The following is a 14,194-nucleotide window of genomic DNA, read 5'->3' on the forward strand; positions in this document are numbered from 1 at the left end:
GAAAGAGACTGCATGGAAATACAAGAAAATGTGGAGCTGGGCAAGTTCTAGATACCTGCGTGTTTAGCCTTATGGAATTCTAGCTCTTTTAGTATTTTCTGGCTGAATAGATTTACGGGTGGCTCTAGATATTCTTGTGTTCTCCATATCTTGGCATATTGTACTCCGCTACTAGGGTCCAGAGGCTTCTAGATTCCTATTTGGTTCTAGAATGCCATAGTGCTGTCTGCGTAAATAGTTGTGAACTCCATAGGATCCAGATCAGTCTGACGCTAGAACAGTGTGTAATTCTGAATTTCAAAACCGTGCAACATTACCAGGTGACCCTTAAGTGAGCGGCCATGCTCGGGCGTGTTAGGGTGAATTGCGTGGGCACTTGAACAACGCGGTGAGGTATGTGGGGTGGAGGCAGGGTCCAGAGACCCTTTTAAATTGTTATAGGGAAATATTCCTCAGCACAAACAGGCTAAACCACTTCCCCCACACCAAGAACTGAGGAACCAAGTGAATTGGGCAAGTCTAAACCAGTCAGCAACAGAATTTACTGAATTGCTTGCAGACTGCACTATCTGCAGCCTCCCCCACCCCACGTCTAAAAGTGACAAACAGGAAAAACCTATACAGGAAAGATCCATGGCCTATGACCTAGCAGCCCAGAGGGCCAGCTGCATCCATTAAAAGGAAAAAATAAGCATGAGATGTATGGCTGTGTAAAATGGGAAGGGGTTGCTGAGAGGGGCTGCAGGCGAAGAGAAGCAGAAGCAACCAGGATGTGATGTGTCAGGCCTCGGGTGCAGCCAGCAAATGGCAGGACCATAAAGGGGGACAACAACATAAGGAGGGGGAGGAACTCCCGAATCCTGGAGAGACCGGACGCTGTCTGCAACAAGGGCTGATCATCCTTCGCCGTTCCTCCCGCCTGCTCGCAAGTTAAACAGAGTAGTGCATGAATACCTATTGGTACCACGAAGGAATTCGTAACAGTATAGCTTAGATAGCCAGATGCAGTGTTTTGTTGTTTTGTTCCTGTACCTGCTCAGCTGCGTAAGTAAAAGTTAGCATTTGCATTTTTATCTCTGGTTTTCCTTTTAGTACCTTGCCATAGCTATGTGTACCACTGTGTGTATGTCTTTAGTTTCATGAGCCTGTAAGGGTCATGTGCAAGGCTGAGGCAAAGATGCCCCAGAACACCTGAAAGGGCTTTGACCCAATGACCGGGAAGTTCTGAAAGCAAGTGGCCTCAGCTGGGATGTGTGGTCTGCTGAACCCCGTGTTCTACAGGACAGTTTGTTTGTATCTGTACGTCACCCTCTCCTATTAACCCTTAAGTCCTATCCCCTGAAACTCGAAACTCTCACTTCCTGGGGATAGATAACAGCTCTTAAAAATCAGGATAAATAACAGCCAATGAATTCCCCAACCCCTGGGCTGTTTTAGATAATTACTGGGAGTTAGGAAAACCTCAGGGGGTGTTTCTCTTCCTTTTGGGTGTAATCCTATTCCTCCTGTTTGTAGTGTGGTGTAAGCCACGGCTGTAACTACACCAGTTTCGTAATAGCAGAATCAATCTCAGTGATGCGGGTCATCACCGAGAAGCAGCCCTCCTTTTTTCCCACTCCATCCATCTCTCACCTCCACCCTTATTTAGGACTTGGAGCACAGCATATTTGCTCCTCAAAAACCTGCCCACAATCCCTTGCATTCTAGATACGTCAAAGTAGGTAGATCCCCATGGACTCCAACTTTGTGTCAAAACCTGTTAGGGACCCTAGTGCTTTAAACTCCTAGATAGTTCTAGAACCTTGCACTCTCTCTATGGTTTTAAACCCAACCTTATTCCACAGGTTCCAGAATCCTGGCTCTCTAGAACCTCATGGGTTTGGCCAGTCTCAAACTTGAACTTTTCTAGAATCTTACTCATTCCAAGCATTAAGTAATGAAACTGATTTGTGGCAGGATTCAAGATTCCTGACTGTCTGTACAACCTCATGGGTTCTAGGTCTACCAATGGTTTTAAATATCCGGACCAAAGAGCTTTTAAAAAGCAATCCCCTCCAACTACTGTATCTACATCTAAGAAGATTCTTCATTCTGCCGATGAAATGTGTGGGCAGAAGATGCGTCATTCTCAACAGGTACGTCTACAAGTGAAGCATCTGTTGACAGACCTGACTGTCAGAAGGGATTTCCCAGCAAAACTTCTGTCAACAGATCACATCTACACATAAAAGCGGATCAAAAGAGCCATCTTCTCTGTCGACAGAGACTGGCCCTTTCTCAACAGAACAGCCAACCAGAAGCTCAGCAAACAGGGCTGCTGGATGAACCAGAAGCCCTGTCCATCAACAAAAGGGCCCCCGGAGAGTCCACACAGCTTTTTTTGTCTACAGACAACTGACAACAAAGGCATCATGCCCGAATGCGGAGAGGTACAATGCTGTCGGACGATGCGCTGGGTTTTGTTGACAGTCTGCCGACAAAGCACATTTTACATATAGATGCTCTGCAGGCTGGTTTAGCTGGAAAAACCCTCTCATGTAGACGTAGTTTGGTTTCAGAAGTGCAAGCTCTTGGGACTCCTAGCAGGAGACTGTTGTTGAAACATCAAGGGCCACAGGCCTTGACTTTCCAAAGCGTCCCATAACTTTTGGTACCTCTGACTTTGGGGGTTCCGAGGTGGAGAGTCCTTGAAAGAACTTGGGGTTTCCAAAAGTGCTGAGCCACTCTTCTGAAAACCTGGCCCCTAAAAGGGGTGTCACTATGCTTCCCCCCAGTGAAATCTGGATTTGCCAAAAATCACTAATTCCGTTGGGACACAGAGCAATGGGGACAGATTGCATAGCTTGGATGAGTTTATTCCAGGACTCTCAAATGCTTTCCCTGGCTCCGGGGGATATGGTGTCTAGTGAGCTAGTGGTGGGAGAGGAGTGGGATTGAGCACTGGGAGCTGGAAGCTAGGACACCTGGGTCTGGGAGGGAGAGGAGTCTAATGGTTGGAGCAGAGGGGCTGGGAGCCAGGACTCCTGCATTCTATCCCTGGCTCTGGGAGCAAGTGGGGTCCAATGAACCAGATCACAGGGTCTGGAAATCAGGACTCCTGGCTTCTCTTCCTGCCTCTTGGAGGGGAGTTGGTTCTGGTGGGTTAAATTTAAAGCATCATAAATTGGGAATATCTCACTGGATAGGCTTCAAACAAAATAGAGATGCTCACCCATTGCTAGAGACCTCACATGATACCCCCTGTGTCTAGTCCCACAGTGTGATCCCTGAGTCTGCGGCAGAGAGATTCCAAGAATGTCCCAATTCTGCTGTGCATTTTCCTGGTCCCTAGCAAGGGTCATGTGAGGATTTCATTGCCACCCTGGCTTCCTTTTGTCTGTAATACCACTGGGAAGTGTACGTACAGCTACAATGACCAGAGTTATGTATGTACTTCAACAGCGCAGCAGAGGTAAAGGCTTCTGGACAGATTAGAAATTTATTCTTTGGGCTCTTGATTGTCCATGTATCATAGAATCATAGAATTTTAGGTCTGGAAGGGACCTCAGGAGGTCATTGAGTCCAGTCCCCTGACTAAAGCAGGATCAACCCCAACTAAATCATCCCAGGCAGGACTTTGTCAAGCCAGGACTTAAAAACCTTTAGGGATGGAGATTCCACCTCCTCTCTAGGTAACACATTCCAGTGCTTCACCACCCTCCCGGTGAAGTAGTTTTTCCTAATATCCAACCTACTTCCCTGACTCTGTAACTTCAGACCATTGCTCTTTTTCTGCCATCTGTCACCATCGGGAACAGCCTCTCTCCATCCTCTTTAGAGCCCCTCCTTTGGGAAGTTGAAGGCTGCTATCAACTCTCCCTCACTCTTCTCTTCTGCAAACAAAATAACCCCCCAATCCCTCAGCCTCTCCTCATAGGTCATGTGCTTCAGCCCCTTAATCATTTTCATTGCCCTCTGCTGAACCCTTTCCAATGCATCCACATCCTTTCTATGCTGGGGGCCCCAGAACTGGACGTGATACTCCAGATGTGCCTTCACCAGTGCCAAGCAGAGGGGAATAATTACTTCTCTAGAGCTGCTGGAAATGCTCCTCCTAAAACACCCCAATGTGCCATTAGCCTTCTTGGCTACAAGGGCACACTGTTGACTCATACCTACCTCTCATCCACTGTAATCCCCAAGTCCTTTTCTGCTGCACTGCTACTTAGCCAGTTGGTCCCCAGCCTGGAACAGTGTTTGGGATTCTTCCATCCCAAAGGCAGGACTCTGCACTTCTCCTTGTTGAACCTCATCAGATTTCCTTTGGTCCAGTCCTCCAATTTGTCTAGGTCACTCTGGATTCTGTCCCTACCCCCCAATGTATCTACCCGTCCCACTAGCTTAGAGTCATATGCAAATTTGCTGAGAGTGCAATCCATCCCCTCATCCAGTTCATTAATAAAGATGTTGAACAATACTGGCCCTAGAACTGATCCTTGGGACACTCTACTTGAAACCGACCGCCAACCAGACGTTGAGTCATTGACCACTACCCGTTGGGCCTGTCCACCAAGCCAGTTTTCTATTCGTCTTACAGGCCATATATCCAATCCAGAGTTTCTTAACTTATGGGCAAGAATGTTGTAGGAGACCCTATCAAAAGCTTTGTTTAAGTGAAGGTATATCACACCCACTGACTTCCCTACGTCCACAGAGCATGTTATCTTATTATAGGAGCTAATCAGATTGGTCAAGCAAGACTTGCCCGTGGTGAATCCATGTTGACTACTCACGATCACTTTCCCCTCTTCCAAATGCTCCAGAATGCATCCCTTGAGGATCCCCTCCATGATTTTCCCAGGGACTGAGGTAAGGCTGACTGATCTATACTTCCCTGGATTGTCCTCCTTTCGGTTTCCAAAGATGGGCGCTACATTTGCCTTTCTCTAGCCGTCTGGGATCAATCCCAATCGCCGTGAGTTTTCAAAGATAATGGCCAAAGGCTCTACAATGACATCTGTCAATTCCCTCAGTACCCTCGGGTGTATTAAATCTGTTCTTTCCCCAGTGAGGGCTGCCCACCTCCTTCCCATACTGCATTGCCTAGTGCCATAGTGAGGGAGCTGAACTTATCCATGAAGACTGAGGCAAAAAAAGCATTGAGGACTTCAGCTCTTCCTATATCATCTGTCCCCAGATTACCTCTGTCATCCAGTAATGGCCCCACACCCTCCCTGATCACCCTCTGTCATGTGGCTAGACTTTTATATTGGGTCTGGAAAATATTTAAATACCTAGTGTGGCTGTTGGCCCCAAATATTGTGCTAGGGGCACCAAGTGAGGTGTCAAATGAAAGCTGATGATGCCCTGAATCTGCGTGTGCTACTTGTGTGTCTGTATCATGTATGCATGTAAAGTTACAGATGTTTAGCTCTGCAGCTGTGTGAGAAATGGTTCAATGCTGAGGTTCACAGAGGGAGCTAGCCAGGACAATAGACTGAGCAAAGGCCGGGACGGCCAACACCCATTTTATGACAGTGGGTTTTTCTACTGGGACTGCAACGAATGGAAACTCAGCACGGAGACCCACCTGGTCAGGTGGTAAGCTCAGGCCTATGGAGAAGAATGGAATTTTCCCTCCGCATATGAAAAGCTGTAAGAAGGGCCCTGGCAGGGACTTTCTTTGTTCTTCAGCCCTCATGTGTTAAGCTGCCTGGACTGGGAGGCCCATCCCACAGAGGGATGAGGTGGATTTAGCAGTGTCCATCCTGGATCTTTTGTCTTGTGGTCTCCAAGGGTCCATGTCCCCTCATGTGGGCCCCAGAGGGCTGGATACATAATGCTCCAATGACTGAAGCTGGGTAACCTGAAATGAACTTTCAGAGACTCTCAAGAATCAGCAAATAACATCACTGGCCTGCCTCAGTAGTTATGAAAGACACATGCAAAGTATGGCTTCTACAATTCTTCTCTCTAATCCTGTCCATATATATATTTTTTATTAATAAACTCTTAGCTGTAAGATCTAAGGATCTGGCTTTTGCATGGTTGTTTGCGTGAGATCCAAGTACATTTTGACCGGGGTCTGGGGTTGGGCCCTTTGGGGTCTGGAAGAATCTGTGTGGTGTTTGGTGAACCAGGCTTAAGAGCCTCTCATCTGAAGGTGGGGGTTGTTAGTCTGGGCTGGTAGAGCAGCTGAGACGTCTGTGGGTTTGCTTGTGTGGCTCTGGCTGGCCAGTGGGGCTGGCAGAGGTGCTGTGGAGGCTGGTTGGATTTGCCTTAGTGAGAAGAAAATCTCAGCCTTTGAAATACTGCCAGTTCTCCTGAATTCCTTTCCTCTTCATATTAGCTTCCCCAGTCATCCTGCCCATCAGTTCTCTCAGGGAGTTGAAGTCTGCTCTTCTGAGATCCAGGGTGTGTATATTACTGCTCAGCTTTCTGCCTTTTGTCGGGCTCCTGAAATCTGCCATCTCATGATCACTGCAGCCCAGGTTACCACCTATTTCTCCTGCTAGTTCTTCCCTGTTTATGAGCAGTGGGTCAAGCTGCGCACGGCCCCTGGTCAGTTCCCTCAGCACTCGTACCAAGAGGTTAACCCCAACATTGTCCAAAAGCTTCCTGGATTGTCTGTGTGCTGATGTATCGGTCTCCCAACAAGTGTCCAGTTGCTTAAAGTCTCCCATGAGAAGCAGGGCCTGTGATTTGGAAGCTTCTCTCAGTTGTCTGAAAAATCCTCGTCTACCTCATCTCCCTGATCTGGAGGGCTGAAGCAGATGCCAACAACAACATCACCTCTGCTACTTCTGCTTCTAAACTTAACCCAAAGACCCTCAACTGGCTTTTCTCCCTCTATCCTGGAGCTCTGAGCCAGATCTGTCCTGCAGGGCTCGGGGGTCCCCACACGCCCTGCGGTGGGAAACCAGTGGCAGCACCCCAGCCTCATGCAAGGGGGCCACAGGGCCAGAGGGGGTGCAGTCCAGTGGTCAGAGCAGCGTGTTGATTGTCGAGAAAAAGGAAGTGAGGTTTCCTGCTTCCCCTCCATCTTCTTTGTAAGTCCCCTGGGGCAGGAATTCAGGGAACCGCAACCACTTCCTTCTCTCGCTGAAACTCCACAGTGACTCCACGCTCGCCCCAGTGTGTCCATCCCACAGACCCCGGCTGCTGAGCTGGGAGCCTGGGACCCCTGACAGGAGCCCGTCTCCACTGGGAAATCAGTCCCTGCCTGCACGGTATGCAACAAGGGGAGCGGTGAGGGGGCAGGGCTCCAGCTGGCAACAGGAGGATCCTGGCAGGGGTCTAGCAGGCCTAATGGTCCAGATCCCAGCAGGAGGGCCCGGGTGTGCAGAGTCCTGGGTTCTGTCCCTCAACTGGGGAGGGGAGTAGGGTCTAGTGGTCGGGGGGGTGCGAGCCCGCTTGCTTCGGTTCTATTCCACTCCTGAGGCACGAGCTTCCCTGTTTCTCTTTCCAGCCTCTTCCAACCCCTCCCTCCTAGGCCAGAGATCTGCCCTCCCTGGCGATGCCATCGACCCCCGAGCCAGTGCAGGAGTGGGTCTGGTCACTTGTGCAGGTGGGAGGGAGTCTGCCTCCGGCCTGGTGAGGGAGGGCAGGATGGGTCTGCACCTCTGGGTGCAGGGCCTGAAGATGAGGAGGACGTGATCAGCCGTTGGGTTTTCTTAGCCCCTGTTCTCCCACTATAGACTGCAGCGCTACTGGGGTGGCACCCCCTAGGCCATTCCCTCCACTTGCTTAGCCAGCCAGATCGCAGCCCCAACGTTTTCTCTGCCTGGGACCCCATAGACTAATCTCCCCTTCCTGTCCCCTTCCTGCCACCACATCCTGCAGCGGGGAGTCCCGGCAGTCAGAAAAGGCGCTGCAAGGTGACCTCAGGTGGAACTTAGGTGATTGGCACCTGTTCCTGAGACTGTGGAGTCAGTTCGGCTCGGATCCAGGCTGCAGAGGTTCCCAGGCGTTCACCACCTTGCTACGAGTGGCAAGGAGAGCCACGGGCTAAGCACACCGAGGGACGCAACTTGCAGTTGCTCCTCTGTTTCAATAAGGCAAAGGTTTTGTTTGCCGTGTGTGTGTGTGTGTGTGTGTGTGTGTGTGTGTGTGTGTGTGTGTGTGTGTGTGTGTCCCCGTCCCCCCCTCTCTGGAGCTGCGTGTGTGTGTGTGTGTGTGTGTGTGTGTGTGTGTCCCCGTCCCCCCCTCTCTGGAGCTGCACATTCTGGCCAATGCATTTGCCACACCTCAGGCAGACATCTGCGACTGTCCGTAAGAGCCCAGCCTTGCCCCTGGCTTCTGCTGTTTTCTCGCTGTTGCTGGCAGGCGCCTATTAGCAGCAGAGCATCCCCCGGCCAGTGACTGCAGGTCTGGGCACTTGCCAAAGCTGCATTTGCATTGCCAGTTTGCATGTTGTTTTCCAGCTCACCTGCCTCTTCCCATTGCTTTGCTGAATTCCAGGTATTTCCAGCATGCCCTGGGCCTGAATCCCCTGGGCGGGTATAAGCCCTGGGACCCTCCGCAACTGGATCAGATGAGATCGCTCTGCCAGTTTTGAGTCGATGCGACTTTCCCCATCCGGCTGATGGCCAGTGCAGAATTCCTGACGCTTGGCCATGAATGTCTCTCGGCCCCGCACAGCACCCTGCCTGGTTATGCCTCGCTACATATATAGCTCTATTGGCCGCACTGGCTGATTGAAATTGGGAAATCTCCCGCCCTAGGGCTTGGCATGCGGCCTACCAAAAGGAAATGAGTCACAGCCGCTCGTCACTTTGTCTGCCAGCTGCCCGGCTCAATTCCAGGTTTCCATTTCACTTGTTCTCCATATTGCCAGCCCCAAGAGTTCAAAAACTCCAGAGTCAGACTCCCTAAAAGAATGCCATGATTGCCTTTAAAATGCTGAGATGATGCTTCCTCCCCACTGAGCTGTGAGGGGGCACCTGGGGTCACATCAGGGCAGCTACCAGGGTTAGAAACTTCCTTTTTCTTTAAAGAGATCATCTCAAATCCAGAGAGGGAGCTGGGTTAGTCTGTAGTTTCGAGAACAACAAAAAGTCTTGTGGCACCTTACAGACTAACAGATATTTTGGAGCATAAGCTTTCGTGGGCAAAGACCCCCTTCATCAGATGCATGGGCGGGGGTGGTTTTAGAGGTGTATTTAAAGAGTGGGGTCCCGGTAAGAGGGAGGGCCAGAGCTGACAAGGTCTATTCAGCAAGGTGGAAATGGCCCAGTAGCAGCAGTACTGATCAAAAGAGGAAAAAAACAGTCAGATCAGACAGGGGGATGTGAGCCATTGTCAGCAACTAATGGGGAGCTATTAGCACCCAGAGCAGAGAAACCATCTTTGTAAGCTGCAAGCCACTCCCAGTCTCTGTTTAATCCACGGTTAACGGAGTCAAATTTGCAAATAAATTGCAGCTCAGAGATTTCTCTCTCCATTTGATTTCTGAATTTTTTTTGTTTCAGAACTGTCACCCTTAAATCTGCCTTGGACCTTAGCGGGAGATTTAAGGGTGACAGTTCTGAAACAAAAAAAACTTCAGAAATCAAATGCAGAGAGAAATCTCTGAGCTGCAATTTATTTGCAAATTTGACTCCGTTAACCGTGGATTAAACAGAGAGTGGGAGCGGCTCGCAGTTTACAAAGGCAGTTTCTCTGCTTTGGGTGCTAATAGCTCCCCATTAGACTGTGACAAAGGCTCATATACCCCTGTCTGATGTGACTTGTTTTTATTTCTTTGATAAGTACTACTGATATTGGGCCATTTCCACCTTGCTGAATAGACCTTGTCAGCTCTGGCCCTCCCCCTTTACTGGGACCCCACTCTTTAAATACACCTCTGAAACAACCCCCGCCCCACACACACTCATGCATCTGATGAAGCAGGTCTTTGCCCACGAAAGCTTATGCTCCAAAACATCTGTTAGTCTATAAGGTGCCATGAGACTATTTGTTGATCCCAAATCCAGTGACTCCAGGAGCTGGGGTGTTAAGGAAAACCATCCTGCAGATGTGACTCATGAAGATAACCACAAGTGTTGGCAACCCCAGCTCTCTTTGAACACTGACACTGCTGCAGATACCAGCTGGCCTGGTTTTGTTCGCTTTGTGGGCAACAACTCACAGTTCTAAGAAAAGCTGCCATCCCCTCCAGCCCATGGCTGCACAGTCAGGTCGTGCTTTGAGATTTGGTATCTGTGTGAATGCATCCTCCCGCTCCGCCCCTAGGGCTGCGTCAAATCCAGACACCAACCACAAACAGAAGCCCCGGCTCAGGCACTGTCCTAGCAGCAAAAGCCACGGTAGGAAGTTTGGCTGCTTAGAAACCAGGCGGAGGTTGCAGGCCAGCAGAGGCTGGGTCCTGGGACTGGAATGGGTATGGGGTGTGCAGAATTACACAGGGTCCCAGTGGTACCCTCAGCTAGTGGGGCATCCTTGACCCCTGGAAATGTCCCAGGCCTGTGAGATTGAGGCCCACACTCAAGCCAGTTACTGGGGGGACAGGGGCAACTGCCCTAGGGGGCCTGGTGGCTGGGAAGGGCCAGTGAGCCTGGCCGTACACCTACGACTATATCAGCCTGCAACTGTGGTGGCAGCCGGAGACCTTTAAATCATTCTTGGCATCCCAGGTGGCCCATGCTGGGCAGTGCTGAGGGTGGGCTGCCCTAGCCCCACCCCTTCCACCCTAGACCCTGCCCCTTCCACCAAGCCCCGCCCCTTCCACCTGAGGCCCCACCCCCTCTGAAAGCACAGAGCTATGCCCCTACGCCGAGGGGAATGGTAAGCCTGGGCAGGTTTTGCTCTGCAAATCACTCCCTTGCTGCAGACGAAGGTTTGCCCAAGGAGCCAACACTTCAAGGGCCTCTGAGCTCCATGCATGGGGCCACATTGTCTGGAAACCTGCAGGGTTAGGTCAAGGGGCCCTTAAACCAGCCCCAGGGGGCTCTGATTTTTTCATTCCTCTCCAAAAACCACATGGATCCTCCTGAGCGACGGTCCCATCCCCCGGGGGGGCCGGGGGAGAGACTGGGCAGCTAGGAATAGAAACCAGGAGTCTGGGCCCCAGGCCTCTCCTGCTCTAACCACTAACCCTCGCTGCCTTCCTAGGGCTGATGAAAGAACCCAGGGATCCTGGCTTCCAGCCCACCTGGCTGTCACCACTAGACACCCCTCCCGGCACCAGAGGATGGGCCTGTATTTCCAACAATCCATCCCCAGGGGACAGAACAAGAGCTCTGAGAGAAACTCTCAGCAAAGGAGCCGACTCAAACCGACCAGACTCCTGCCTGAAAGGGGAATGGGGCCTGGCAGGCAGGGCTCCTGGGGGGTCTCCCCTGGCTCCAGGAGGGGCGTGGGGGCTAGTGGTTAGAGTGGGGGGGGCGGGGGGGGAAGCAGGGCTCCTGGGGGTCTCCCCTGGCTCCGGGAGGGGCGTGGGGGCTAGTGGTTAGGGCGGGGGGGCAGGCAGGGCTCCTGGGGGGGTCTCCCCTGGCTCCGGGAGGGGCGTGGGGGCTAGTGGTTAGAGCGGGGGGCAGGGTGGAAGCGAGGGCTCCTGGGTTCTTTCCCCAGCTCTGGAGAGACAATGGGGTCGGTGGGGGTGAGGAACCAGAAAGAAAAGTGAGAGCTCCTGTGTTAACCTCCTGCCGTGGAGACCTTCTTAGGTGGGACAGTTCCCCATAGCTGCTGCAACTTCCTTTTCTAGCCAATTCACCTGATAACTCCGAGCTCTCCCCAGGGGTTTGTTACCCAGACCCCAGCCCTGAGACCCCTGGAGAGAAGCCAGATCTGCCGGGAAAACAGCCCTTGGCAGGCACCATAAGTGAGAAGAAAGGTGGACCGTGCAGAGAGAGGGGTCTAGTGCTTATGATGGGGGAGGAGCCAGGACTCCTGGGCTCTAACCCTAGTTCTGGCAGCCAAGTGGGATGCAATAGCTTCGAGTTGAGGGGTTCTAAACCAGAACTCCTGGGTTCAGTCTGCAGACCTGGGAGGTGTGTGGGCTCTTGGGGTTATGGCAGTGGGGCTGGGAGCCAGCACTGCTGGGTTCTCCCCCTGCTTCTGGGCAGTGCGGAGGAGAGCAGATTGGAGCCAGGAAAAGAGAGTGGAAAAGAGCTCGTAATTATCCACACCTCTGGGTGTGTCCCTGGGTCAGACACTTCTAGGTCCCGTTCTAGGAGTAATGTGCAGCCGCTACTGTGCGTTCCTACCCCAATCCCCACCCCCCAAGGGTGACCCAACTGTGTGGGGTAAGCAAACCCCCAAAACATGGCAAGTGAGAACACACACCCAGCTCCCTGAGCCACTGGTACCCCAGGTCAAAGACATGGAGCGTGCGCCAAGTAATGTGGGTTTGAGCCTATAGCCTACTGGTCTTCCCTCTCCTTCCACTGTCACTATTATGCTAGGGCTGGAAGGGACCTCAGGAGGTCATCGCGTTCAGCCCCCTGCCCAAAGAAGGACCAACCCCAACTAAGTCATCCCAGCCAGGGCTCTGTCAAGTGGGGCCTCGAAAACCTCTAGGGATGGAGATGCCACCACCTCTCTTGGTAACACACTGAAAGAAGGACTAAGGACATCACTTCCACTTGAGGTCAGGGGCATCAATCCTACAGCTAAGCCAGCACACCACTGCCAGAGCTAAAACCCCTCTGTTCCCCCAGACACCTCCCATAGCTCGATCTTGTAGCAGTGAGTTCCACCAGCCCTGGCCCGGCTGCTCAAAATACCTGCTTTGCCTATTGCAGATGAGCAGAGAGTTCTGCTCCATTGCTGAATTCCTAACCCCCTCTATTACTTCTCCCTTCTCCTCTTCCACTCTCCTTCCTCTGTCATCCCTGCCAACTCCTCTTCCGTCTCTCCCCAGGGCACCATGGACCAAGGCAACACAACCCTCTCACTAACCCCGCAGGCAAATTCCAGCCACTCCTCAGCAGCTGTGAGCGCCGCTCACCTGGCCATAGGCGTGTTGCTCTTCTCCACCTTCCTGGTGGGCCTGGTGGGGAACGGGCTGTACCTGTGGGTGCTGGGGCTGAAGATGAGGAGGACGGTGACCACGTTCTTGTTCCTCCACCTGATCTCCTGCTACTTCCTCTTCACCCTGCTGATCCCCTTCTTCGCCATCTATGTCCTCCTGGGTTTCCACTGGGTCTTTGGCACAACCATGTGCAAACTCCTCAACGCCTGCCACTCAGTGGGCATGTTTTCTTGCGTTTTCCTCCTCGCCTTCATCAGCCTGGACCGTTACACCTTCACCTGCCACCCCATCTGGTCTCGCCATCACCGCACTGTGCCCTGTGCAAGGAAGCTGGCCACAGGAATATGGCTGGTCTCCTTGGCTCTCAGCACACCTTACCTGGTTTTCCGGGAGACCCAAATGGAAGAGGGCAGGATTGTCTGCGTCAACAATTACTCCCACATTGGAGACTGGAATGGAGCTGAGATGCAGGACCAGGAGCAATGGATCCACCTCACGATCTTCACCGTCTGGTTCCTTCTGGGCTTCCTGCTGCCCTCCTGCACCATTGTGGGATGCTATGTCCGGATGGGGCTGGAGATAAAGGTGAAGGGCCTGGCGCAGAGTGGCAAACCCATCAAAGTCATGGTGGCATCAGGGATATCCTTCTGCGTGTGTTGGCTGCCCTACCACCTCTACTATGGCTTGACCTTCTACAGAACCTTGCCAGAATCTGTGAGAAGCAGCTTACTCATCATTTATGTCGTCATGTCGTCGGTCAACAACACTTTCACCCCAGTTCTTTATCTATTTATAGGGGGGACGTTCCAGAAGGTGTTACGGACATCTCTGATTGCTCTGGTCAAAGCAGCTTTTGATGAGGATTTCAGTAACGATGGGTCTGGAGTAGAATCTAGTAGGAGACACAGGATAGACGTCAACAGCGTAGAAATGGCAGAAAGCTTGGAATCTTCTAGGTCCCAGAGATATGGATGTTCATAACGTGATGGGTTCCAGATGTCTCAGTGTTTTAAAATTGAATAAAGTCCCTTGGGTTCTATATTCTTAGCTGGTCTCATAATCTTGTGTGTTGTATGTTTCTTGGTGTGTGTAAAAAACCCCGGTGGGGTCCAGAAGGTTTTAGATTCCTGTTTGGTTCTAGAAGTGAAAAGGTGCTGTGTTGACAAATCGTTTCAAATTCTGTGGGATCCTCTGAGTTCTACATTCAAGGTTGGCTTTGCAACTTTGTGCAGTTCTAGATGT

The 14,194-nt window shown here is 51.6% G+C and overlaps 1 protein-coding gene across 1 annotated transcript; it reads left to right on the forward strand.

Annotated features, from left to right (window-relative positions):
• Nucleotides 1–8,685: 8,685 nt before the first annotated feature.
• LOC142004063 (putative G-protein coupled receptor 33) lies at nucleotides 8,686–13,933 on the forward strand. Its single transcript, XM_074981484.1, has 2 exons — nucleotides 8,686–8,783; nucleotides 12,842–13,933. The coding sequence occupies exon 2, from the start codon at nucleotides 12,848–12,850 to the stop codon at nucleotides 13,931–13,933; it is 1,086 nt and encodes a 361-aa protein (XP_074837585.1). The 5' UTR covers nucleotides 8,686–8,783; nucleotides 12,842–12,847.
• Nucleotides 13,934–14,194: the final 261 nt, after the last annotated feature.

This window comes from Carettochelys insculpta, chromosome 30 (assembly GCF_033958435.1).
Source record: "Carettochelys insculpta isolate YL-2023 chromosome 30, ASM3395843v1, whole genome shotgun sequence".
Lineage (NCBI taxonomy): Eukaryota > Metazoa > Chordata > Testudines > Carettochelyidae > Carettochelys > Carettochelys insculpta.